Raw genomic sequence first — 27,537 nt, 5'->3', positions numbered from 1 at the left:
ATGTGACAAAGTACAGCATCCATTCATGATAAAAACCCTCAACACAACCCTGTTTAGGGTATGTTTAGAGGGAACAAACCTCAACATAATAAACGCCTTATATCAAAACCCCACAGCTGACATCACCGTCAACAGGGAATTGGTGGGAGCCTTTCCCCCAGGGTCAAGAACAAGACAGGGATGTCCACTCTCCACTGTTATTCAACATAGTACTGGAGGTCCTGGCCACAGCTATCAGACAACACAAATAAAAGGCATCCAAATCGGCTGAGAGAGAAGTCAAACTCACTATCTGCAGATGACATGACACTCTCCATGGAAAACCCGAAAGACTCCACCAAAAAACTGCTGGACCTGATAAATGAGTTCGGCAAAGTCGACGGATACAAAATCAACGTGCAGAAATCTGCTGCATTTCTGTACACCAATAATGAAGCGGAATCAGAAAGAGAAAGAGAAAGAAAGAGAAAGAGAAGGCAGAAAAAGAAATGAAGGAATCAGTCCCACTTACAGCTGCGCCAGAAATGATGACCCAGGAATAAAGTTAACAAAGAGATGAAGGACACGTGGTCTGAAAACCTTAAAACTGATAAAGAAACCAGAGACACAAAGAAACAAGATAACCCACGCTCATGGGCTGGAAGGACAGGCATGGTTCAAGACTCTACACCACCCAAAGCAATCTACACAGTTAACGTAATCCCTGTGGGAAAACCAACAGCATCTGTCACAGAACTAGGACAAACCATCCTAAAATTTGTACAGAACCTCCAAAGACCCCCAAACAGCCAAAGCAACCTTGAGAAGGAAAAGCAAAGCTGGAGGAGGTGTCATAAGCCCAGATTTCAAGATTCACTCCAAAGCTGTAGTCATCAAAACACCGAAGCACTGGCACAAAAACAGACACACAGATCAATGGAACAGAAAAGAAAATCCAGAAATAAACCCGCAAGTATATGGTCAACTCATCTTCGACAAAGCAGGAAAGAAAATACAATGGTTTTAGTCTCTTCAACAAATGGCGCTGGGAAAACCGGACAGCCACATGCAGAAGATTGAAACTGGACCATGTTCTTACACCACACACGACAATAAACTCCAAACGGACTAAGGACCTGAACGTGAGACCCGAAACCATAAAAATCCTTCAAGAGAGCGCAGACAGTAATTCTCGGACATCGGCCATAACAACATCTTTCTAGATGGTCTCCTGAGTCAAGGGAAACAAAAGCAAAAATAAACTATTGGGACTACGTCAAAATACAATTTTTCTGCACAGCGAAGGAAACAATCAATAAAACTAAAAAGGCAACCTACAGAATGGGAGAAGATATTTGCAAATGACTTACCTGATAAAGGGTTAGCATCCAAAATATGTAAGGAACTGATACAACTCAACACCCAAAAAACAAATCACGCAATTAAAAAAGACACAAGACGCGAACAGACATTTCTCCAAAGACGACATACACACGAAAAGATGCTCAATGTCACTCACCATCAGGGAAATACAAATCAAACCCACAACGAGACGCGACCTCACACCTGTCCGATGGCTAAAGAAAAAAACCTCAAGAAACACCGGGTGTTGGCGAGGCCGCGGAGTAAAAGAAACCCTCGTGCCCTGTCGGCGGGCATGCAAACCGCTGCAGCCACCGTGGAGAGCAGTACGGAGGGTCCTCAAGAAGTTAAAGTGGAACGACCTTAGGATTTAGCACTACTGGGTGTTGACCCGAAGAGCACAAAAACACTAACTCGAGGGGCTACACGCACCCCAATGTTTATTACTGCAGCCTTGTTCGCAACAGCTGGACTGTGGCAGCAGCCCAAGTAACGGGTAAAGGACGTGTGGTGTGTATACATACCACGGAATATTACTCGGGCATCAAAAGGAATGAAACCTTGCCATCTGCAACAACATGGATGGAGCTAGAGAGTATTCTGCTAAGTGAAGCAAGTCAAAGAAAGACAAACACCATTCAATTTCATTCAGATGTGGAATTTAAAAAACAAGTCGAAACAAAGAAAAAAAAGAGACCAAGTACCCCCAGACTCTTAACTATGGAGAACAAACTGGTGGCCGACTCTTGACTTCGGCTCGTGCCGTGATCTCACGCTTCGTGGTATGGAGCCCCGAGTCACACCATGCGCCGAGCGTGAAGTCTGCTCGGGATTCTCTCTCTCTCTGCTGCTCCCCTGCTCGCGCACCCCTGTGTGCTCTCTCAAAACAAATAAACATTTTAAAAAATAACAAATTATAACATCAGCAAAATATCCTTTACCAAACGCTTACTGATCCACCAGGCACCATACTTTTTATATGCAACTTCTCATGAAATCCACCCAAGAGCCCAAATCAGCCAGGAAACGCTACTGTCCTCCCTTCATAGCAGAGCAGACAGAGGTTTCAGACAAAGAAACTCGAGGGCTCACTCAAGCGCACACGTACGTGGGGGACGGGGCCTCTAAGGCCCCTCTCCTCCTGTATCCCGGGACTGCACCTGACCGAAGCCAGTTTAGACTGGAGCGACCTTCCAAGACCGAAGAGAAGACTTCATGTCTGCACACGTCTTCTGTTGCAAAGGGAATAATTTCATTTGCTCCTACATCACAAGGTGCTTACGAGATAATGCAGACGAGGTAACGGACCCAGAACGGCCTTCATGTTGATACTATTACTACCTGGGTCAGCAGCAAGACAAACAGATAGATGAGCCAGTGGACTCTGGAGCTTTCTAGAAGAAACCCAAAGCAGGTGTTGCTGCCCTGCTTCCTCCCTCACATAACTTCATCATTCGAGGGGCATCTGGCTTATGCACCAAAAGGGAGGAGAGAGGGGACTTTACTGTCAGGCTTTGGGGAAGCTAGAGACAGCTCCCCTACCATCCAAGGGAGGGCACCCTACCATGGGGACAGGACAGGACAAGGCGGACACTCTTCTCCTAGGGAAGATTTTAGACTCAGTGCACAAAAGGAGAACATTCACTCCCACCCCTGCCCCGAAGGCATATCAGATGCCCTCATCTCCTGTCCAACAGTGTGTGTCAGAACCAGGGTCAGGGCCACCTTCTTCAGGTCGGGTCCCCTCCCCCGCCACGAGGCCTCACTTTCCCACTCATGCACTGGGCTAATGAGAAGGAGGTGTGTGAGCAGATGCCTGGCTCTCTGTCTGCGGAGTGTGGAGAGCCGGTAAGAGGGGAAGGAATCGTACTGGACTGGGGTCTGCGGACACAGGGGTCAGAGCCACAGAAAACCACACCCCCGGTTGCAGGGACTTTCCCCGAACTGTCCCCTTAAAGTCAGAAGAGGAAAAGTGCTCCTGTGAACACATGAGCTTTCAAAGCCAGAACGAAGGAAATGACGGCTCGCTTACTGATGTATCTGCACCCCCCTCCCGTGCACTGGGCACCCCTATCTGAGAACCGTCCAAACGTGGACCGTTCGAACCAGCAGGACAGCCACGCTCCCGGGGCGCAGCCTAGGTCACAGGCAGTACCTTCTTGGCAGGATGGACTCCCTGGATGCTCTTGATGCCCGGAGGGCCGGCCGGGTGCACGTGGGCCCCCACCGGTGGGTGCTGGGGCTGCTGGGGGGCCCCCTTGGTCAGCGTCACCTTGCGGGCGGGCGGCTGTCTGGCTTCTGGGGGCTGTGGGAGCCGCTGGGGCTGGCCCTCGGGGTGAAAAAAGCCGTCGCTCTCTCCTCCCTGCTGAAACAAGGCAGCGTGCTGGTCAGTACGTGTGTGGCCAGGAGGCCCTCCCCAGCGGCGGGGAAGTCCACCTCTGCTAGCCTCAACCGAGAGCAAAACCGTTTCAAACAAGCGGGAAACCAAACCTGTCATTTCACTACAGCCACTGAGGAAATTTCTCATCTGACAGTGTTTGGGTTTTAATCATATTTTTGAAATTTATAACACGCAGATCTTTAATTACTGTATACACTCAAGAGGTCTGTGATTACACTATGTGCTGTTTCGTTCAGCACAATAGTGCCTAACCTTAAAAATACCTCATACTCAACATACATTTACCATTTCCAAAGGCATTGTTATTAAAATATGGGCAGTCTGCACAGGCAGTGGTTTTAAACTTTTACCCTGTCTTTAGACCAAAGACAAGTGGACCGTCCCCCGTCCTCGGGATGTACCTCACTGGCTGTGGCCCAGCGCCCACCCTCCCCTGGGGACAGAGCACTGGCCCCCGGTCCCCCCCGCCCCCAACACCCGCACCTCCCCTGGCCTCGCACACAGAGGGACGCGTGGGCCCTAGTGAGAGCTTCCCAAGAACCAGAAATCTAACCTTTTGAGTTTTACTAATGCTCCCTCGTTTCTTGACCTTCAAAAGGGTGATATTTGTTAAAAAGAAAACCACAGGCCCAAAACGGTGTCACTCACACCGAGTTCCCAAACCAGGGCTCACTCCCTAATCTAACTGCAGTTTCAACCTTCTTGAGAAATGCAGTCTTAACTGGTGCATCAGGAATTTTCCATCAGGGCTAAAGAGCAGGCCACAAGGGCCCCTCTCCCCCAGAGGAAGGTGAGGTCACCGGCACGGGAAGACTCCTAAGGGAAAGCCACCAGCCTGAGCAGTAACCCTCTTGCTCCACCCTCCTTCTAAGAAGACCTTCCCTCTTGTACACCCCCTGGGAGCCTCTCTGCTTTGCCGGATGAGGTGCTGCCCAACTCAAGAGTCGTTTAACGAAGCCCATTAGAGCTTTAAAACGGTCTCAGTCGAATATTTGCTATTTAACACATTTACGCTGCAGTACTTACGTTCAGGATACCACCCGGCGGCATAAAAAATACCTCTGGATGGTGCCTATCAGCTACGCTCAGTATTAAGTGCAGCGTGTCTCCTACAGAGTGGCTGGTGGCCAGGAAGGGAAGTGTGGACGGCAAGGAAACCCCACCTTGAGCTGCTCAATGACGGAATCTTAGCAGAAATGGACGCTCGAATGTGAAAAGTAGAATTCAGACTTCTATCGGTGCGAGGCTCTACCACTCTGATCACCGGGGGTGCAGCGGCCTGTGGCCAGCACACCTGCCCCCGTACACTGCTTGGCCACCCGGTGCTTCCGGAAGGACCTGGGAAGTCAGCTCAGCTGCAGTCCCTGCGTTCTACATGTCTCTCTCTCTCTCTCTCTCTTTCTCCCCTCTAAACTTATCTTTGGGGCGCCTGGGTGGCTCAGTCGGGTAGGCATCCGACTCTGGTTTCGGCTCAGGTCATGATCTCACAGTTTCACGGTTCGAGCCCCGCGTCAGGCTCTGTGCTGGTGGCACAGAACCTGCTTGGGATTCTCGCTCTCTCCCTCTCTCTCCGCCCCTCCCCCACTCATGCTAGCTCGCTCTCATAATAAATAATTAAAAAAAAATTTTTGAACTTCTCTCTTAGGGCCAGTTGAATGGAATAAAGTGAAGGGACAGGGCTGGAGCTAGATAGGTGCAGATGAGATTTTGTAAAAACTGCCCAAGGTAATCGGGCCCCATGAAAGACGAGAGGAGAAATGTCACACGTGGCAGGGCTTCTAGCTATGTATGGCAGCATGAAGACACCGGCCAACCTCCTTCCCCAAGATAAATCTGTAACTGGACAAAACCGCCCAGAACAAGCACCTCAGGTCCCTGGAATTGACAAAAGTGAAACAAGACAGAGTGGGGCCCGGCAGTCTTTGCTCGGTGACAGTGACAGGACCTCCCCTCCCCTCGCCCCCCCCCCGCCCCCCCCCAGCCCACAGGGCAGACCTGGAGCGGCCCGTAGGCCGGGGAACCACAGCAGCACAATCAGCAAAACTTGGAGGGAAGGGAACGGGGCACGCCCACCAATCTGTCAGCCCTGGTCCCTTCTGGAATGACAGCAGACCAGCCAGTAATCGGAGAGAGGTAATGAGAGATCCCAGAAACGCAAGGGCTCTTGAAGGCCTAGGTCGGTGCGCTCCGAGGGCGCCGGGCCCGAGAGGCGGGCAGGAAGGACGAGCTGACGTGGGCTCGGGCAAGTGCCGCCCCCACTCGTGGCCCACCGGCCAATCTCTTCCTGAATGACTGACTGGCCGACCACGAAGCTATGCGACAACAGGGTTGACCACTGGGAAGCCAGGCTGAGAAATGAAATAGGAATAAAAAACTGATCCAAAAAAATTCTGAATAAAAATACAGTGCAACTAAAGCAGTTACATCAGAAAGGAAAAGAAATCTGAAATCAATAACCTGAGCTTTTATCTCAAGAAGCTACAGGAAAAAGGGAAATCAAGTCCAAAATACAATGAAGGAAACGGTGAGCTCAGAGCAAAAAGCAATGGCATAAGACACAGAAAAACAATAGAGAAAAATCACCGAAACCGAAAGTTGCATTTTTGAGATCAACGAAACTGATGGCTGATCAAGACGGGAGACAGGGCACAAACCACCAAACTCAGGAGCAGAGAGCCACTCACCTCACTGGCCCGGCAGAAGCGAAGGCGGACATCATGAGAAACTTTACACCAAGTCAGGCCACTGAGGCGAGACGGACGGATGGCGTCGGAAACGCCGAAAACGGATTCAAGAAGCGAGACGACCCAAAGTCCGAGGCGACATGGAACTGGTAATGCCAACCTTCCCGCAAAGGAAAATCCACAGGCACTCACCGGTGAGCCCGGTCCCTACCTCAGGAAGAAGGCAGCCCGTGACACCACCTCTCCCGGAAGACAGCAGAGGACGAGGCACCTTCCCGCGCCTCCTCGGAGGCTGGCACGTCCCCGAGAGAAAAGCCGAAGGTGCCCGGGGAGAAGAGAGCCGCAGGAGACCCCACGCGCGTGCGCGAGCACCCCACCAGACGTCAGCGGACCGGATGCGCCCACACAGAAAGGGGACCGCGCGCCACGACCAAGCAGCTCTCGCCCCAGGAACGCGAGGCCGGCTGTCCCGGCGGAAGGCGGTAACGTGCGGGGCGCACGGGCGGGAGACGCGACGGTGATGGAGACCCGAGACCCGCGACACGCTGGGGCCGGCCGGCCGCGCTGTCGGCCCGGGACGGGCGTCCGCTACAGGCGGGCAGCGCACGTCGTGCCTGCTGATGAGGACACGGCGCGCCTTCTCCTCGGGGCTTCTGCTCACGCTGCCGCAGACCAGTCGGGGACACGCAGTTTCCGTACTCGTCACCTGGGGACAGTTCAAATCTGGGCCATCTCGGGCTTTAGTCCAGAACCATCCAACCGGACTCCGCGGAGCTGGGACCCAGACGCCGGCCTATCTTAAGGGCTCCTGGGTGACGACGGCTGTCCGGCTCAGGCTGGGGAAGGCTGAACCAGAGGGGTGCTCCCGACGTTCTGCGACCCTGTGCCTCTACCAAGTGCACTGCCGGTGCCAGCTGAGGGTCACGCCGACCTTGCAGAGGAACGTCCCCAAGTGAAAAAAATGGAAGCCGTGCGCGGAAGGCAGGCCATTTTGCAAGACCGCGATCCACACAGACATTTAAGCTGCTGGTCTGCGTTTCCTAGAGCTTCTCCACAGGCCTTCCAGCCACGGAGCGAGCCGGCGCCCCAGCCGGGGGACCGGGCGTGACCTAGCCCACGTGCGTAGTGTCTCAGTCTCTGCCTTAAAGAGCTATGTGACCTCTCTCTAGTTTCACAGGTGTTGAATTTTTCTATAGTAAAACGCTGAGAGTCTCATAAGGATACATACGTACCACATCCTCGTCTCTCGTAAGAGCCAACGGTCCATCATTTACTAATTTCTCTGACGTCCCGGAATTGTGTTAGCGCGAGACTCGTGTATCTGCTACGCGCGTGTTCAGCTGTACGGGCCTCACGGACATCTCTCCCTGTCACACGAGCAGACGCTTCAGGCGGAGCCCAGGCCCCACAAGAGGCTGCGTGCTGGGTGCACGCGGGGCCGGCCCGCCAGATCCTCCGCACGGCTCAGCGGCACCACGGTCTACCGGCCGAGTCCCCCCCTCCCACCCGTTTGGCCGCGTGCAGAAGCGGACCGGTACCGGCCAGCTGTACGGGACAGCCTTCCGCCGCACGGACCTCAGGGAGCTGAATAAGCTCCCCGTAAGTTCACCCGGCAAGGTAAAAGTTCGAGGATGCCCAGAGCACCCACTCCCTCGCAAGCATCTGAAGAAACCGGGGGTTTAGACCCCGTAAGTCTGCCTTGCTCACCAAGCCGAATGTCTCGTGCGCGCTGAAGGTACCGAGATGGCTACTGAATAAATCAATAAACGGCAAATCATACTTTACCATGCGGTTCTCAACGTGCCACGTAAAACGGATGATGACATCAGAATGCGAGGCTACAGCCGCTGTCGATCACAGGCGCTGACCACATGTCACTACGATACCAAAAGGCCAGCCTTCAGGTCAGTAGTACTATTTTGTGCGTCGGCAAATAATTACGCCACATTGGAGACTAGATAGTGAGCCGGTACACGTGGCCTACAAGGAACGATGTCCATGTATACGATGGACAGAAAGAATGAATACTGTCGTAATTTTTTTCTTTAGCAATCCAAAACTTAAAAACAAGACCATCCAGACGGTAAACTTTAAATCAAAAAGAGAAGCTGACACTGAAAGCAAGATATTATAATTGCCTATTTTAAGATAGATGGTACGTGTAAGTATTTGGATGATAAATACAGAATGCTAGTGATCTGGTGATTTTTAAACTGGGAACTGAGAACATAAACACTTCATCAAGAAACACTCCAAATAATCAAAATTATTTTCGTTGCTACTTTGGCTGAGAGAATGGTGGCAATACATCGTAAGAGGAGATGTTAATGTCAGATAAAACCCCTGAAAACCAAAGTTCTAAACTTTCATTTTCAAGAGAAGTTTACATTTTAAAGCAGGCTTGACCCCAAAGCTGCGAGAAAACAGGTATCACAAAAGCCTCTCCTCTCCTCATCTGCAAGGAGAAAACTCTCCTTCTATAGAGTGGAGAACGACGGCTTCCGACGTAAAGAAAAGGGGTCCCACGTGGTGTAAAGACCTCATTTCGGGTCTTCTAAGAAATCACCTGAGAAGAGGGACGCCTTTTCTGTGGGTCCGCACCTCACCTGCGGCTCTGGCCCCAGGACACAAACTCACAGGCACAGGCACGGGGGGGTCTCTGTCCTTCTCCCTGCTTGGAGCACCCCGCTCCCCCGCCCCGCACTCCCCGGGCCAGTCACTGCTCCGTGCTTCTTCACAGCAGTAGTGGCCACTGCTGTCCTGATCGCGGTCACTGGAACCGGGGCCCCATGGCACCCTCCAAGAGGGGACAGAGCGGGTGGACACAGTCACTTGCTCAGTCAACGACGCACACGGAAGGGGGCATGCTCAGGCAGGGATCATGACGACTGCCCGGCTTTTCAGAAACACTGCTCCCATCAACCGTTTACTGGAAAGTCGGAGGAAGCCCCGGGTCAGCTCTGGAGTCGCTCATATTCAGGGCAATTCTGCACACCTTCGGTAGCCACGAATGGCACCATACGCTTTATAACAGAACCTTGCGGGGCGTTACCACGTCCCCCTCTCGGGAGGGTCTGCGATGCGACAAGCGGACTAGGGTCTGTACGCGGTTTTCCATCAATCCTCCCTCCAAGGTAACTATGATCCTCATTTTGTAAAGGGAAACCCCGAGACCCCTGGTCACACAGTAACGGCTGGGACTTCCTGTCTCCGAGGTCCTACGCCGCTTCCCAGGAGGCGGCCTTTACCGTAACTGTTCTCAGCAAACAGACTAACCGTCACCCAAAAGGAAAAGGTCCCTGCGCTGCTGTCCTAAAAACCATACTGAGCCCTGAAGGCCAAAATCTAAGTTATGCAGTTGTTCCCTTCTATAAGAAAAACGGAGAGGTTTCATTTTGTCAATGGAGAGATCGACTACTCTCTTTCAAATCAGCACAATGAAAAGCTAATTCTGGGGAGAAATTCTAGGTTCCAGAATTATTCCAAGTAACCTGTGAAAACGAGTTAATGTGGTAATTACTAGGCGGTGGCCAGGAGCATCGTTTCATACCTGACACTTGCACACGGACACGGACGAAGGTGAATGAGGATCACACACCACACCGAACCCCCCACCTGGAGGTCTTCCGTAACTCACACAGTTACAGCACTCAAAGAGGCCCTAAAATCCTTAGCGCTCACACGTGCAAACCTAAAAACCCCGTTGTTCAAATTAGGGTTTTCAGAAACCTGTTACATTAACGTAAGGAAAGAACCGATCATTTGTGGATTTACGTCCTGTTCAAAACAAGTAAGTTCACTTTGGTTTGCTTTTGGTTTTTTAAGATTTTATTATTTTTAAGCAATCTCCACCCCCAACGTGGGGCTCGAACTCACAACCCTGAGGTCAAGAGCTGCACACACCCCCAACTGAGCCAGCCAGGCACCCCCAAAAAAGGGAAGTTCACTGTGAGAGTGAATTTCTCGGGGGCTGGGGGGGGTGCACAGTTCCCTTTCAAACTCCTCACGCAGCAGCAATCTGCGTACGATTTTCAGTACCTTCCACCTCCTCTGAAACACAGATGAGGAGACAAGAAGGCTGGCCGGCCTCAGACCAAACAAACCAAAAATATCTTGTCGTTTGTTTTTTTCCGCAAATGATTATCTTTTAATGACTGCTATAAACATGTCTTTTCAGAGTAGTTTTCCTCTTCTAAATTATGTAAGAGGCACTACCTGAATTAAGTAAGCTTAGGGAATACTTTTTATCAGCTTAATCGTTACCAAAAAATGAGGTCTGTAGCCACCAACATTAGGACAAATTTATTTATAACAAATGGCTTAAATGTACAGATAAAAACGCCTATTGATAATGTCAGGGCCTCCTGCAATTTGACAGATCAAATCTTATTTCCATTCTTAAACCCCATGAAGAAGTGATATCACGGACTTGCATTCACTAGTGAGCAAATTGATTAATCCCCCTCCATAGAAATCTCAACTCTTGATTACACCTATCAGACGCTAAGCAGCATTATTCTAGAGTGACAACACTTGACAAATTCCCCAACCGTTTTTCTCAGCTTTTGTGGCCCTGCTAGCTTGTATTAACCCTGATGAAAAATTAATTTTCCTTATCTTCTTCTAAACCCCAAAATCCAAATCCGCCAAACTGGCAACTCTTTCTGTAAAGGTATTATGAAAACCTCTAAAAGATTAATTGCATGTCTTCAGGTGACATTAAATTAATTTCTGCACTCGTGACAGACATTTGATACTCCGCACTGAGAGGACAGATAACATTGTCAGGACACACACAAGGACAGTGGTTAGGGTCCCAGGGCAGCCTCTTAGGAATTCTCCGTCCGATAAGGCCCACTTCACTGTCACACCAGTGCTGCCGATCTCACAGCCCGCAGACCTCACGGAACAGGTTTCTATTAACTGCAACAATGCCGGGCCTGGCCCCGTAATCTTGGGGAGGCTCGCTCAGAATCTGGCCAATAAATGATATGCACGCGACAGCAACTTTCTCAATATCAATACACTTAAGGCTCTATTTTGTCTCTGAAGACTACTGTTTAAGGAGAAAAGGTGCAAGAAAATAAACAGGCTAACATTTTCTTTCCAGGTTCCTGGGTCAATGCCCTAATTAAATTGTTGCAGCATAACAGGAAGGGAGGACGGTTTGCATTTGCAGCGTCCGAGTTTCTGCAACCCACGATCCTTAGATTGTTCACGCCAAACACGTGAACAATCTAAGTCTTAAATGCTTCCTGTAAAACTTCAGCAGTGGGTCCACGTGAGCTGGCGTGAACTAAAACCCCTAAGGTTAGGGAGTGCAGGGCACATGGGGCTCGTAGGCGCCAGGGCTTCCCGAAGCACAAGGACCCGACGGCAGGGACGCGGAGCTCACCGCGGCGGGGACTCGGGAACCGGGCAGTCTCTCCAGCGCGATCTCCCCGTTCTAGCTTTGAGATCAGTTGGGCTTTGGGGAGATCCGGAAACAGCAAAATTAACTGGCCCCTGGAGTTAATAAGCCTCAGAGGGGACTTCCCGCCCCAGGCTCTCAAGAGGAGAAGGCAGCGGGCTCTTCCAGATGAGACCCCACGAGGGGGAGGCTCCAGGCTGGGGAGAGAGGCTTCTAGGCGGCCCTGGAGGAGCAGCCTGGACGACCTACTTGGCAGCATGGGGGAGGCCCCTGCAGGGGGAGCTGTGGGAAGTCAGGGAGAAGGACTGAGCCCAGACCACCACCCCCCCCACCGACCCCCAGGGGAGCCACTCCTATTCCACTGGGGAGAGGGAGCTCGCAAATCCTGATTTCTGATTTCAGCACTTCACTCCCCAACACCGCTGCCCTAAAGCAACCCAAAAATTAATGTAGGGAGATTCGGATTCACTACAAGGAACTACTTCTGTCCTGCAATGAACACCTGCCGACTCTGCCCCAATTTCGCTTAAACAGTCATTTCTCTGAAAGTTATGAACTCTGCCCGCTAAAGCATTTCAAAGCTCTTAAAGACAACTATTTATGCACAATAGCTTCTCCTCTGAAAGGAAGTTTCTAGGATACGCATGTCCTCAAACACGTGACTAATCCAGATTCTTGCCCCGAGCTCCTTCCTCTCTTCTGCCATTTGCCTTTCGGCCGTTTTCCTGCTCGCCAGCACCTGGAACAGGGAATCAGCCAGCCTCCCCACCCCCCCACCCCCCCACCGCCCCGAGAGGGACAGGAGCCAGCAGGGAAGAGTCTGGTGCTCACCCCCACCCCTGGCCCCGGCCCCCCTGGCTCCCCACACCCGCGTTACAGCAGCTTCTCTTACACCCAGCTCCCCGCCTGCCTGGTCTTCCCAGGTCCCTTCTGTCACAACTCCGTGGCAGCTCTGTCCTTTCCGACCTCACTTCCAACTCCCTTCCACCCGACTTCCCTCCTTCCTGAGGCTCCCGGGGACTGCCTGACACCGTAGCAAGAAGTCCGCTTCGGCCAGGAATGAGGCGAGTCAGCAGAAGAGCTGCGCCGTCCGCGCTGGGAGGCGGCTCAGCACAGGGCACGTGGCGTGACCCTGCCCCGACCCGGGTCTCCTCACCGCACACTCACCACTCGGTGCAACCCCCAAAAGCGCCAAACAGTATGTCTGATATAACCCCATCTTGTAAACTGAATAAAGGAGTTTGGGAAGGAACCATGAATTTTCGCCTGAAAAGATGGCCAGAAGAATTCATAATAAGGATTAATGCTATTTTTGGTTTTTCCAAAGTTTGCTATCTGGTGTCATCTAAATTTCAACAAACGTCTTTTTAAATATTTATAACGTACTTGGCACCGTCCTAAATCCTGGAGACCGAAAAAGAATGGAAGAGCAAACCCAGCCTCAGTCAGTAGCAGTAGCAGGCGACAGAGCCCTGCAAACCAGTGGTCACGCGCAGCAGGTGGCGAGGGGGCCAGAGGCAGGAACGGGGCACGTCCGGACAGCGGGAGGCAGTGAAGGTGGCCGATTCCACCCCTATGTTCTAGGCACAGAAGCTGCGACCTCCCCTCCCCCCGCCCAGTGGAGGAGTCCCCAGTGGGTGGCAGATGTCCCCAGGATGAATGTTTCTGTCTCTAAATCCAACGCCCAGGAGTCATGCCTATGACGTCCTGTGTCGTAAAACACAGAAAAAAAGCCTGCATGTAATGACTGTTTTAGAAGCGTACTTTTAAAAGGCAAGGATCAAATACCAGATACTAGGCCCGTTATCCCTCTGTTAAAACTCTCCAACGGCTCCCGCTGCTCTCACGATCAAGGTCCAACACCTAACACAGGCTGTAAGGCCCTTGCACTCTGGCCAAACTGGCCTTCCTGCAGCTGGAAAACAGGCCGTGACTTCCCTGCCACAGGACCTTCACACACGCTCTTCCCCATCATCCTAGAAGGCGTTTTCCTTTTCCCCTGCCCTCCTTCAGCCAGTGATCTACACTCTTCACTTGAAGTCACTTCTTCAGGTCCTCCTGTCATACTGCTCACAACACCGTGTCGCCGTCTGCTTTTCCAGCACCTGGTTTGCTGAGCAGTCTTACGCAGCTGAACCAGCAACGCGGCCCCGTCGCCGCTGGGACAATCGCCAGCACGACCACCCCACTCATAAATGGTGGCAGCCAATGCAGGACCCTCACACCCAAGAGTCACCGAGGAAGCTGCAGGGTCTCCTAGCTGTGGCTGTCCAGCAGCTGTGCTGACACACGTAAGGAACAGAACAAAACGCAAAACCACACAAAACGCAAGGTCCCCGCATATGGCGAGCCTGCCCGCGCCCTGCCGTGGAGAGGAGGGAAGCCTCAGAAACCCGCCAAGACCTCCCCACCCCCGCTTAGTACCACGCACCTCAGCCCCTGCCAGAAGGACACGCCTTCGCTAGCCCCCCATCCACCACAAGCCTCGGGCTTCATATCTGAACAGGGATGCGGAATTCTCGGCATTCTCACACAAACGCAATTCAAGAAATGAACTCAGCACATCAGAGAGGGTGCTTTGCTCATGTCAGTGCCCTATTTCTAGAAACGTCATCTACAACAGCATCTGCCTCTGATCCATCCTCCGGCCTCGGGAGCTGCCCGGGGAGGGCTGGGTGTGCGCCGGGAGGGCCCAGAAGCACAGCAGGCACCTGCCCTCACTGCGGAGACAGGACCGCACGGCTGAGCAGGAAACGGAGCACGGGCCCAACCCCCTCTTGCACCAGGTCTCAGGACGTGTTCAAAGAACGATGGATGCATCAAAGAACACGGAGCCAGCCTGGAACAATTCAAACATGAACACAAGTTACGACAGTAGCAGTTCACTGGACAAAATGAGAATCCAGAGGCTCGCACTGCTGTAAATAAATGAACAAATGAACAAGAGTAAAGAGGAAGCTACACAGCAAGCACAGAAAAGTGCTGGCATTAGAAAGACACCAGTGCTCGGGGTGCCCGGGGGGCTCAGTCAGTTAAGCATCTGGCTCTTGATTTCCGCTCAGGTCATGATCTCACGGTTGGTTGGTGAGTCTGAGCCCCCCATCAGGCTCCACGGTAACACTGCAGACAGAGCCTGCGTGGGATTCTTTCTCTCTCCCTCTCTGCCCCTCCCCCGCTCACATGCTCTCTTAAAAAAATTAACATGAAAAAAAATTTGTAATTAAAAAAAAAAAATCACCGCTTGCTAAAGAACAGTGAAGATCGGACAAGAGATGAGACATTTACATAGTCTCGAAGTACCCTCCCATACGTCACTTCTCAGTTATCTGGGGTAGGACTGGAACCGCACGGCACAGACACTTGGCAAGCGCCATCTTCCCCAAGCGATCGAAGCGGCCAACACTGGACAAATGTACCAGGCGCCCCCCGACAGGACCCACGGAGGACACAATATCCTTCTGTGCCGCTCCTGCCAAAGATGCATGACCTGAAACTGATCACGAGGAAAAGTACGACAAATCCAGAGGACGTCTGACAAAATCATCAGCCTCCCCTCTTTCAAAAAAGTCCAGGGCAAGACACACGGAGGCCGAGGCTCCGTCCCAGAGTCAGGGAGACTAAACGCAATGCACGATCCGGGACCGGACCCCCACACTGCGGAAAGGTGGCTGTGAGGAACGTTACTGGGACGACTGATGATACGTATCGCCGCGAGATTTTCTGAGTTGTGAGGATGTCTGAGTGCGGTTTTGTGAGAGAGTATCTCAATAGTGAGGCAACACAGGGGTGTCTCCAGCCCACTCTCACAACAGCGAGAAAGTGTGTGTGTGTGTGTGTGTGTGTGTGTGTGTGTGTGTGTGTGTGTGTGTGTGGAAGGGCAAAAAGAAACACCGATAACGCAAACGTGGTAAAACACAGCCCGGTCAATCGGGCGAAAGGGGCACCGGAAGTCCTCGCGCCACTTTCGCGACTTCTCTCACACGGACGTTCCACCCGACGTCAACCACCCGCCGCCACACGCGAGAGGTCAGGTAGGCACGTCGCCTCCACCACCTCTGCAGGAGACCGGAGAGAGCGCGAGCGGGCACAAACGCGGCAGAAACCCCGAAAGCGAGCTCGCAGGCGCGAGTCAATCGGGACTTGCCGCGCGCGGCGTTCTGACAGCCTTTTAAAAATGAAACACAGGAGCCTCGCGCTGGGACAGCCGGCTCCCCTGCTGAGGCGTTCCGCGCGTCCCCCTTTGCTCTGCGCGGCCAGCAGAACAAAGCACCGGTTACTTCATTTGCCGCCAAATTCTTAATGTTATGACCTCAAGGAGAGTGAGTCGCCGAATTCAGAATCCGCTTTCGTTTCCTTCAAGAACACCAGCGACCGCCGCTGCCAAGAGGCCGTCTCTTCCTCGAGCTGGAAGGAGAGGGCGGCGGCGTCCAGGGACCTGCCCCCTGCGCGCGGGCACCGCGTCGCTCACCACACGCGGAACCACGGCCCACGGCCCACGGCCCGCGCGGAAAGCCGGCCCCGTTCTCCCAGGGCCGCCGGGCTTCGCTGGGGCCGCCCACCGAGGTTCCCCGAGGCCCGAACCTGGAAGACGGGGCGGCAGTCCCCACTGAGGTCCTGAACGAAGGAAGGCCCGGGGCACGCGCCTGCTCCGGTCCCCGTTCTCTGGCGTCTGGTCCCAAAGGACGGCTGGAGGACTATGGTAAGTTCACGTCGAGGAAACGCTTTATATTTTTATATTTGCTCTCGTGTCACTCGAATAGTTTTTCTGGATTCTGTATGGGTTATGAACAAAATTATGATTTAGCAAGACTGCTCTTTTGGCTTCTGAAAACTAAATCCTTAAGTAGCTTTCTGAGAAACGAGCAAATGGAGAATATTTTTCCAGATCTTAAGTAATTTGATCATTCCATCAAATACAATTCTTTAGGCAGATCACTTATATAAGTACCTTCGAGGAGGCACGTGAAATTTTGGAAGTATTTGCCAATATCCAACACTCTTCATAGCCCGCCACTCTACAGACACTGATTCTAGCAAAGCTGGACAAGATATGAAAAAACTAAAATCCACACGTACGTGGAGAGCCTCACAACAAAGGTCTCTTTAAACTGCAAATTCCCCAGGTTTTCATCTCAGTGTTTTAAATATAAAACGTGGCCTAATTTGACTTCCCCAGCAATGTTCAAAGGTTCGCTTACAGCACACGGCAAGTGGGGCTGCACGCGGCCAGGCCACACGGTCCCTCACGCTGGCGGGCCGGGGGCCAGGAGCCTACCCCCATGTTAACACAGGTCCCGGAACAGGAATGATGGAAACCCGGCCCCTCTCCGGTCCCGCACCCGCAGCTGCGGCCACGCACCCCTCGCGGCACTTTCCTACTTCCGGACGCTCCCCAACGCTCTCCAGTCAGGAGCCACCACTAGGGCTCGGCAAGAAAAATGAAACTTAATCGTCACACTTCTTCCAGAAGCCCCTGGCAGAACTCTTCTGGACCAACTCTATGTACTCACTGGAAACGGCAGAATATTATCCCTCATCAGCTAACACCGGAAAAAGGCAGCAGCAAAAACAACTGTTACAAACACTGGTAAAAAACTTAGCTCTACCCTGGGCTGCTGACACAACCTCTCTGAGACTCCGTCTACTCACCTGTAAAACGGGAACGCAAGTATCCGCCTCATCCAGATGCCGTGAGTACGTGCTATGCACCCGATGTACGGTAACTCCTACTATTTAGGGCATGAAACCACAGCCTGCGTTCCTGGAACGGGCCTTGGGAGCACCTCAAAAGCAAACAGACATGCGTGGGGGGCCTTCCGCGTGCCGGAAGGTTCATCTCCTCCTTTCCCACAACTTTAAAAACCCCGTCCGCAGCCTGGAGACTTGGGTTCAGACAAACGAACTGGCAGTTCAGGGCCCCAAACAACGGAAGACATGTGCCCGCCCACACACGGGGCTCCCTCACACCCAGCCACGCTGTCCCTACCACGTGGCGCCTCCGCGCGCACACGCGAGCTCTCGGTCCTGGCGAGGGACAGCTGCAACGTCTACGTTCCACAGAAGGGAATTTCACGAGGACCAACCACCGGCAGGATGCCAACAGCCCCTGAGAAAGATGAAGAACCACTCCTGGACCTTAACCACGACCATGGTCACCGCAACTGTGAGAACCAATACCAAGAAAGAATTTTTACTAAGTTCTTTCTGAAAATGCTTCCTGTGCCCGTGAGGCATTAACCACAATAAAGAGAGAGGATATTAAAAAACTAGAAATTCTCTTACGATCATGAGGGTGCATTAAAATCACCATAGGGGCGTCTGGGTGGCTCAGTCAGTTAAGCATCCAACTCGTGATTTCGGCCCAGGTCATGATCTCACGGTTCGTGGGATCCAGCCCCATGATGGACAGTGCAGAGCCTGCTCGGGATTCTCTTTCTCTCTCTCTCCCTCTCTCTCTGCCCCTCCTCTGCTGCACACACACCCTCTCTCAAAATCACATCATTTTAAAGATAATGAACCTAATAAAAAAGAAGACTAAAAACAACAACTGCCTTAAGACTCGGGCTCTTTCCCATTGTAAAAAACCCAATTTAATGAAATCCAAAAGTAATTATTTGATTACAAATAAAATATGGAAAATAACAAGAGAATTCCGCGTTGGTTCACAACAGCCCCACAAGCAAATTGAGAATTCTCATTACATTTTAAGATATTTCCAATTTGCCTGTCAGAGTAAGAGTTCCAAGACATTTCTGCTTCCCTAGCAATCCTGTGGACACCTACTTTAGTGGCCACCAGGACCACTTTAGCAGGCCACTATGTACCACCACAGTCCCGGGTCCCGCCTAGACACCAGACAGCAGACTAGAGGAGCCTACTGAATGCAAAGAATAATTCTAACGACACAGATTTGATGCCAGTATAGGTTAGAAAAAAGGTAAACAAAATTCTCTCCAGAGTAAATCTCTAGGAAACCTTATCAATACAATACACAACGTATGTGTTTTGTACTAACAGGACGCAAAGAAGTCCGGAGCTCACAGCAAGACACAAACAGAACGTGAACAGACAAGATGCTTTCATTCAGTAAGTAACTAGAAAGGTGAAACGCACACGTGAAACTCCGCACAGGTGTGACAGGTGAGCCCCCGTCAGCTGAGCCCCCGGTGTTCGTGCCACCGTCTCCGGGAAGAGGGCAGGCCGGCAGGGGCAGAAACGACAGGAGAACGGAACCACTTCCCCTCCGCACCAGCAGGTGCAGCTAAGAACGTGTTCTCGTAAGAACAGTTCCTTCCTCAGGATGCCCGGGGGGCTCAGTTGGGCGTCCGACTTCAGCCCAGGTCATGATGCAGTTCGTGGGTTCGAGCCCCGCGTCGGGCTCTGTGCGGACAGCTCGGAGCCTGGAGCCTGCTTCGGATTCTGTGTCTCCCTCTCTCTACCACTCCCCTGCTGGCGTGTGCTCCTTCTCTCTCAAAAATAAAAAAAAATTTTTTTTTAAAGAATAGTTCCTTCCTACCTACAAAAGAAAAACCCCAAGGCCTTTAGGGAAATACTATTTTTTCTGTTTCAGAGCGATACAAACAAGAGATGTTTACCCTCCAATAATTCAAAAGTTGCCAACACACTACTACAGAACTTGCTAAGATAAATCGTAAGATACAAAACGTGTCGGTTAGTAAACTTAAAAGTTAGGAATTAAAAGGAGAGCTAAAGAAAGTTGTTCCAAATTTTGGCATGTAGCTATTTTTACGTAAAACTCCTCTGTTGTTTTTCTGTGTATTATAAAATTATACAGCATGATTTTGGAATACAGTCTGATAAAAAAAAAAAAAAATTCCCCCTCCCCCACTGGAGAAAAAGACAGCAAAAACTTAAGTAGATAAATTTTTTAAAGGAAAGGAGCTAACTGGTTTGAAAGTCGCTTTCAGAGCAGAGTGGTGGCCTGCACATCCCAGCCCGCCAGCGGCCCTCACTTTCACACAGGCCACATCACCACACTGTACCAGGCACAGGGGCCACAAGAAAAGGCCTATTCCCAGCCATGGCCCCATGGCCCCTCCTCCTAAGTTTTTAACTCAATTAAAAAAAAAAAAAGAGAGAGAGAGAGAGAGAGAGAGAGAAATTAAGTATGCCTCAGACAAAGCCAGAACAAAAGGCCACAGATACCATAAAACTGATTAACGCTTGGGTTCTCGCCTCAAGAAAACAAACTCACACAATGTTAACACAAGCTGCGGTGACACAGGCCATCTGCTTATCAACATTTTGAATCACAACAAATGAAGGGGAGAAAAAACAGATTTGGGAAAAACATCACAGGGTCTGCTGAATATGGGATTTCCAATTCTTGTCATTGTACCAAAACTGTTGCTACAGCATGTGAGAAAGTCACACTTTTATACGGACCCAGGAACAAAGGCGTTGGAGGTCAGCGACTCATAGGAGCAGCCATGGGCTGTCCCTAACCCGGTGCTCGGCCTTCTCCCTGGACCAGAGCCCCGGCTGCCCTGCCCTGCCCTGCCCCCCGTCTCACTGCCGCCGGAACAGGCTGTGAGTCCCCTTCTGTGCGGGGAGCAAAGAGCGTGTGGCCTACTGAGCCTTGTGTGGCGGGGACCTGTCCGCGGCACCTCCGAGTGCCACCTTTACCCAGACCGCCAAGCTGGCCCTCACTGAGAATGCTCGAGCACGGGGACCGCTCAGAAACGCAGAGAGAAGCGGGCTGCGCTCCCCCCGGGACCACACGACCCACACGGCCTCACTGGAGAACTCTGCTAAGCCTCTGTCTTCCAAAACGAGAGAGACCAGCTCGGACACACAAGATGACAGTCCTGGAGACAATGCTGCTGAGAAGCGGCCTGTCCCCCAGCCACGGGGCCTCCCTGAATCTGAAGCTACACACAACAGGTTACTTGTTTGCGGGTAAAGGGAACTTAATTTTTAAAACAACTTGGTGACTCTGTCACAAATTACCTACGAAAGGAAAAGCTAAAACTGAGAAGCATCCGCCCTGGGGCTGCCACGCTGGCCTTCCGTGAAGACCCAGGGGAACCGGAAGGTCAGAAGGAGAACTTAAGACAACCCTGACCCCTGGACTCGGGCGCTCAGAGGCTGGACCGCGTGATTCTAGCAGGCCGCCCTCTTCCAACCCTCCTCTGGGGACGAGGACACTGTACGTGAGGCGCAGATTCCAAGAGGCGCTGGTGACCTCGTCAACTTACCCCGCCTGACAACTTAATCACCCTGACCTTGGAGCTGACGTGCGGCCCATCTCCGCCACCGCTGCCGGCCCGGTGCATGACCGTCCTCTTGGCGCCGGGCTTGGCGTCCGGGGGCCGGCCCTGGAGGGCGGCTCGAGCACTCTGCGAGGGGGGTGGCGGCCCCTCCGCGTCCGCGGGCTTCCCCTGCGGGACCCTGTGCGGGCCCGGACTCTGAGGGACGGCCCTGGCCTGCCTCGGGTGCTTGGGCGGTTTCGTCTGCTGTCCTTGGTACTGCCCCGGAGCGCCGGCCGGCGCGAAGTTGGACATTTTGGGCTGAACGTTCGAAACGGGGCCGTCCTGGTTTTTCACAAGGAGTCTGTTTTTCACATTCGGTCTAGGCTGCGCGCCCGGGAAGGGCAGGAGCGGGTTCCCGTTGGCGGGGGCCGGTGAGGCCGCCTGCTCGTCCGGCTCGGCCGAGGCTGCGGGCAGGTGCAGCTGCTGCTGGGCCAGCCTCTCCAGCAGCTCCTTCTTCCTGGCGCCCGCCTGCTGCTGCCGCCGCAGCTCCTTCTGCTTCAGGATCTCTTCTCGGAGGCGCTTCTGCTCCTCGATCTTCAGGCGGTAGAGGCGCGTCTCCTCGTCTTCATCGGGAAACTGCAAGAGAAAACACGCCCGGCTTACTGGGCAGAACCGGGGCGGGGGACCACGGAGGAGACGCACTTTCCAAACACGCCCAATTCAGGGCTTGCAAAAAGCCATTCAAAATCTGCTTACAGACTTTAAGTAGAACTCTTTCCTCTGGGGAGGGGAAAAAAAATTACACAGCTAAAGCTAATTTGGAAAATCTTATCAGAATATTAAAAACGAAATAATGTAAATTTCCACTCATTTACAAGTTTGAAACCAATTAAACTATTCATTTAAGATATCAAAATATGTTTCGAATGGAAACGCCAACAGTAGGGAGACCGTGCTGTCACACAGGTTTTATCTGGCTCCTCTCTGACGAACCAACAAAAGGTGGGTATAAATGATCTGAAAGGGCCTGATTAGAACTATTGATTTTTCGTACAGAATTTTCAGCCTGATCTCAAACTCATTTGTCACAGAATAATTGGTTATAATGAACAGCACAAGTCAATCTCTCTGACCTTGAACTCATGCACTCTCCTCAGAATCAAAATGCTGCCAATTGCAGTATTGGAATATTAATGGTATATAAGGAAGGCCTTTAATATGCCAGCCCCAAACCATTCTGAAAGTCTATCAAAAGAAATCTTTGAAAAAGTTCAGTAACTTTCAGGAAGAGCATCCCATGAAGAAAGTTTATTAAAAGTTAAGAACTCGTTAAAAATTGTAATTAAAAAAAATCATAGATATCCTCATCCAGAGATCTTCTACGAAAGAACATAATAGGATTTAATCTCGCTACACTTCAGCTACTAACAAATAAATCTTAAGAAATGGGAATGAAGATCAAAAGGCAGCTGAAGACACCCAGAGCCGACGCACTTCACCTACAGGACACAGAGTCAGGGCCTCATCAGAACTGGCCTGGCGTTTCAGAAGCAATTCCGACCAACTCGGTCATCTGATTTCAAAATCTAAGGTAGGTCTGAAATAGCAAATGAAGGCAGACAATAGCTACACAGGTAGGTGTCCAGAGCAAGGGAAAAGCAGAAGAACATAAGACGGGGACGGCTGTCCCAAAGGCACTGGGGCCGGGCACTCAGGGAGCAGCAGACTGCTGGGGGAGAGCGGCAAGGCCACAGGGCCCACTGTTTCATCAACAGAGGAAAAATTAACACTAAGGTTTCCCCCAAACAAGCAAGAGTTAAATAAAGTATATTCGAGCACACAAGTACGTAGGTACAAATACTTGGAAGTGGATTTGCCCTTTATTCTATCATTCGCAATTGGATGAAGGTGGGAAAATAAACCACATTTACCTAAGATTTTTTAAAAATGAAAACCATTTTACTGTTGGTCCCATTCGATATGTACATACAATTAAAAGCAAAAGAATAAGGACATTCGACTCACACTATGGCTGCCCGCAAGTTTCATTTCGCATTCATGGCACCTGCTGGATTCTACAGAAAGCTTCCGCAGAAGCCTGTATTTTTAGATCAACTACGGTGAAAAAGAACAGCAACAAGTGGCTAGCGACATGCCCAAAGCTCACTTTTCTCATTTTATTTAACCACTGTCACAGTGAAAATAATGTGACTTACGTGACTTCATTTTTTCTGAACTAAATCAGGTCACAACGTACAAGGCAGGCGCTAGCTATACGACTAAAACCAGGATAAAGTTTTTAGCAAAATTCCTTTTTATAAACTACCCCTATCCAGTCAGTAAATCTACATAACGTTTTCATACATCGATCTTAAAACCAAAAAAGTCAGACTTTCTCTAACGTGGTCTTTGTAAATGTTAACTCAGAATATCTACTTGAGGTTCACATTCCTCGTTTGGTAGCAATAATTTATTAGGAAAATCTGATCCCAGCCCCCAATTTCAACTGAAAGAGAACTGACTGAAAAAAGGCTTATTCTTTCATGCCTCTATTGTTATCTACGGAAACTTTTTTTTTTTTTTATTCTGGAGAGAGACAGAGAGCAGGGGAGGGACAAAAGAGGGGGGAGGGACGGGGAGGGAGGGGGGGGGAGGGAGAGAGAGAGAGAGAGAGAGAGAGAGAGAGAGAGAGAGAGAGAGAGAGAGAGAGAGAGAGAGAGAGAGAGAGAGAGACACACAATAGAGAGAATATCCCAAGCAGGCTCCGAGCTGTCAGCAGAGCCCACAAACCGTGAGATCACGATCTGAGCGGAGATCAAGGGTCAGACACTTAACTGCCTGAGCCAGCCAGGTGCCAGTAATGAAACTCTTATCCTTTCATCATGTCACGTTAATAAGTGATACTAACTTACTACACGTCGTACATCGTTTTTAAAAACACTGGTGGACCTTCCACATGCTGACCTGACCTCTTCCCACCTGCCAGGCACAAACACCTCGGCTAGCAACGGTGGGCCGTTTCAGGGTGCGGTGCTGACCCGTGCGCCAGCAGACTCCCAGCCGCTCGGTCAGAACCTCCATCTGACACCTACCGCTCAGCTTCGGCATCTGCATTTCTGGGGACCAACCCGGAACTGAACCCCTACCACACAAAGCATCGGGCAAGCAGATCCGTTTCTTTTACAGATCAATGGCCCCCAGGGCTTTGTCCCAACCACAGATTTTACTAATAGTAAACAAGAGATAATTAAAAAGTTGATGACCAACACTGTACTAACACTGAGCCACTCCTAAACAAAAGGTAACCAAGTGACCAAAACGAAGTCAAGGTACAAGTAAGATCTTAGTTGGAAACCATGGAAAATACTGTCCTGAATTTATCATACGACTTATTCTATTTGATAATACACAGAATTCACAACAAAAGAAAGCTGCCCGCAAAATCTCGTTTCGGGGCCAAAGGTCAAGTGGCCCCATCTCCCAGTAGCGGGGCAGAGAAACAGTCATAGAAACGTAACAGTACATCTACGTCCGAGATCGGCTAACGACAGCCCTCAAGCCAAATCCGGCCCGAAGCTTGGTTCTGTCAGAAGTTTCACCGGCACACGGCCACGCCTGCTGATGCGGAATGGTCTACGAGGCCTTCTGTGCTAAAACAGCAGAGGTGAGTAATTATGAAGACCGTCTGGGCCGCAACGCCTCAGGTATTTACGATCTCGGCCGTCTCCAGAAGTGATCTGCTCGCTCCCGTGAGGAGGGGACAAGCTCTGCGGCAACACGTGCAAATGCACAAGACAGAAATGCAATCCGATACCGTAAACATGTGGAAATGACAGCGTGTCCTCCGTGAAGGCTGCTGGGTTCAAAGAAGGAGCCAGATGAAAAAGCGTGGCCAAATTTTACGAAAAACTCGTGGGATGAGAGTAAACTAAGAAGTACAAGTTTCTGGGGCGCCTGGGTGGCGCAGTCGGTTAAGCGTCCGACTTCAGCCAGGTCACGATCTCGCGCTCCGTGAGTTCGAGCCCCGCGTCGGGCTCTGGGCTGATGGCTCGGAGCCTGGAGCCTGTTTCCGATTCTGTGACTCCCTCTCTCTCTGCCCCTCCCCCGTTCATGCTCTGTCTCTCTCTGTCCCAAAAATAAATAAACGTTGAAAAAAAAAAAAAAAAAAAAAGAAGTACAAGTTTCTCGTAAGACTTCCTGTTTGGGCCCAAATTATCTCTTAATAAAGAAAGTCCTACCTCTGGTTCTGTTTTTGCTTCTTCTTTGGGTTGAACCACAGGGCTGAGCGGCTTGACCTTGGCTTCCGTCTTCCCCGGTGCGGCCCTGGACCCCGCCCCCGGCCTCGAGGGTGGCGACGTGCTGATGACAGGTTTCACTTGAGCCGAGGCCGTGGAGCAGCGACTGCTGCCCATATCCAAGACGTGCGACGGCGCGATCGGTAGCTCGCGCAGGTTACTGTTCCTGGGAGCGGTGGGCTGCATTTGCTGCATTGGCCGCTTCGTTACGTTCTGAGAAGTTGTGTTCTATCACAAGAAGAAAGAAGTCGAATTATAACTGGATACTTGGGAGAAAGATAAAAAGGCACACTAGTGGATGAAAACATGGTAACAATCATTTTAATTAGTGAGCGAGTTCTCTTTGGGGTGGAGATAGCTTTCCCCGGTGAACACTCGCCTTCGTGCATTAGTGTTCCTGCGCTCTGGGGCAGCACACCATTATGCTGAGGATCAGGACGGTCAAGGCTATCATATTTGCCTACAGACAAGTTCCTCTTTAATGGAAATTACACCAGCTGGCTGTAGCGGTGCCTCAGTGTGGGGACTGACGCTTTTAGCAGAACTGATGGGGCCGACAAAGGATGACTGGCACCATTTTCACTGGGTCCCGGAATTTAAGGCGGCACAAGAAAAAGAGCGAAGCGATAAGTCAGCATCCTAAGAAAAACTGCTCTCTGCGTGAGAAACATGCTTGAAAGTTTTATCTGAGGGGAAAGTCTTAGTGATGCTCGTCCCTGGGATTCTTAACAGAGACACGACCCTGGGAGGAGCTTAGAGGTAGGAGCCGGCTGTAGGAGCACTGAGCTCCAAGAACACGCAGGCCAATGTTTACGGGCACAAGGCTAGGGACACAGTCTGCCATTGCTCTAACACAATGAAGTCTAAATTACAATACATCTTTCCCAAACTCCTTCCTCTTTTCTTTTTTTTTAAAGTTTATTTATTTACTTATCTATCTATCTATCTATCTATCTATCTATCTATCAATGAGGGAAGGGGGTGGGAGGGTGAAAGGAGAGAGGGGCAGAGAGCGGGAGAAAGAAAGAATCCTAAGCAGGCTCCAGGCTGTCACTACAGAGGCCCACATGAGACTCAAACCCATGAACCACAAGATCATGACCTGAGCCAAAATCAATAGCTGGATGCTCAACCAACTGGGCCACCCAGGTCCCCTTCCTCATTTCTTGTATCGTTAGTCTCAACGTTACTCTAAGGAAAGAAAGATGCAGGTATGAGAAAAACTGAGATTAAAAGTAGCTAAGCGACACCCTGGAAGCTCAAGGTCAAAGGGAGAAAACTAAAAGCAAAGCCGAACTATCTGACTTTGGCCCACAATTCTAACCATTAGTCTCTTTATAGAGTTATTTAATGGAGGACAAGGCAATAGCAATGACTACTGTCTTTTATTTTTAAAGCAATGCACACTCCATAGCTCCCTTGGATAAGTGACAGGCCACAGAGCACACCTGCTGAGGGCACCTGAGACTGTGTCCTCACAGATGCACTGATGACCTCCCGCAGTTAAATACAGGCTTCACGAGAATAGGAAACTTGTCTCTTGTCCACTGCTGCCTGCCCAGGAACTCAGATGGTGCCTAGCAAGAGGCTGTCCAGTCAATTCCACCTGAATCCATTTATTTATGCAGAGCACAAGGACGCAGAGACGATACAGCCAACAACAAAAAAGAGCAGCGGATGGGGCGCCTGGGTGGCGCAGTCGGTTAAGCGTCCGACTTCAGCCAGGTCACGATCTCGCGGTCCGTGAGTTCGAGCCCCGCGTCAGGCTCTGGGCTGATGGCTCAGAGCCTGGAGCCTGCTTCCGATTCTGTGTTTCCCTCTCTCTCTGCCCCTCCCCCGTTCATGCTGTCTCTCTCTGTCTTAAAAATAAATAAACGTTGAAAAAAAAAAAAATTAAAAAAAAAAAAAAAAAGAGCAGCGGTTAAGACAGAGTGGCCATCGCCCAAAAGTAGGGTTTCCTAACGTTATGTGTCCACTAACGGTATCCACCACTGTAAGAGTATCTAGGGGCGCCTGGGTGGCTCAGTCGGTTAAGCAGCTGACTTTGGCTCAGGTCATGATCTCCCGGTTCATGGGTTCAAGCCCCCCGTCGGGCTCTGTGCTGACCGCTCGGAGCCTGGAGCCTGCTTCGGATTCTGCGTCTCCCTCTCTCTCTGCCCCTCCCCTGCTCATGCTGTCTCTATTTCTCAAAAAT

The 27,537-nt window shown here is 51.2% G+C and overlaps 1 protein-coding gene across 4 annotated transcripts in view; it reads right to left on the bottom strand.

The window, feature by feature from the left end:
• The window catches only part of RBM33 (RNA binding motif protein 33), a 140,501-nt gene that overhangs the window by 16,057 nt on the left and 96,907 nt on the right, over positions 1-27,537 (bottom strand). Inside the window, exons 13-15 of one of the 4 annotated variants that reach the window (XM_047850882.1) lie at positions 25,287-25,571; positions 21,055-21,684; positions 3,497-3,706 (exon numbers count right to left, since the gene is read on the bottom strand). In XM_047850882.1, the coding sequence (XP_047706838.1) occupies positions 3,497-3,706; positions 21,055-21,684; positions 25,287-25,571 (1,125 nt within the window). The remainder of the gene's footprint in view (positions 1-3,496; positions 3,707-21,054; positions 21,685-25,286; positions 25,572-27,537) is intronic. The other 3 variants (XM_047850883.1, XM_047850884.1, XM_047850886.1) reach the window with 3 other exon arrangements.

This window comes from Prionailurus viverrinus, chromosome A2 (assembly GCF_022837055.1).
Source record: "Prionailurus viverrinus isolate Anna chromosome A2, UM_Priviv_1.0, whole genome shotgun sequence".
Lineage (NCBI taxonomy): Eukaryota > Metazoa > Chordata > Mammalia > Carnivora > Felidae > Prionailurus > Prionailurus viverrinus.
The sequence above is the reverse complement of the archived record's forward strand: the minus strand, read 5'-3'. Positions and strand labels throughout refer to the sequence as shown.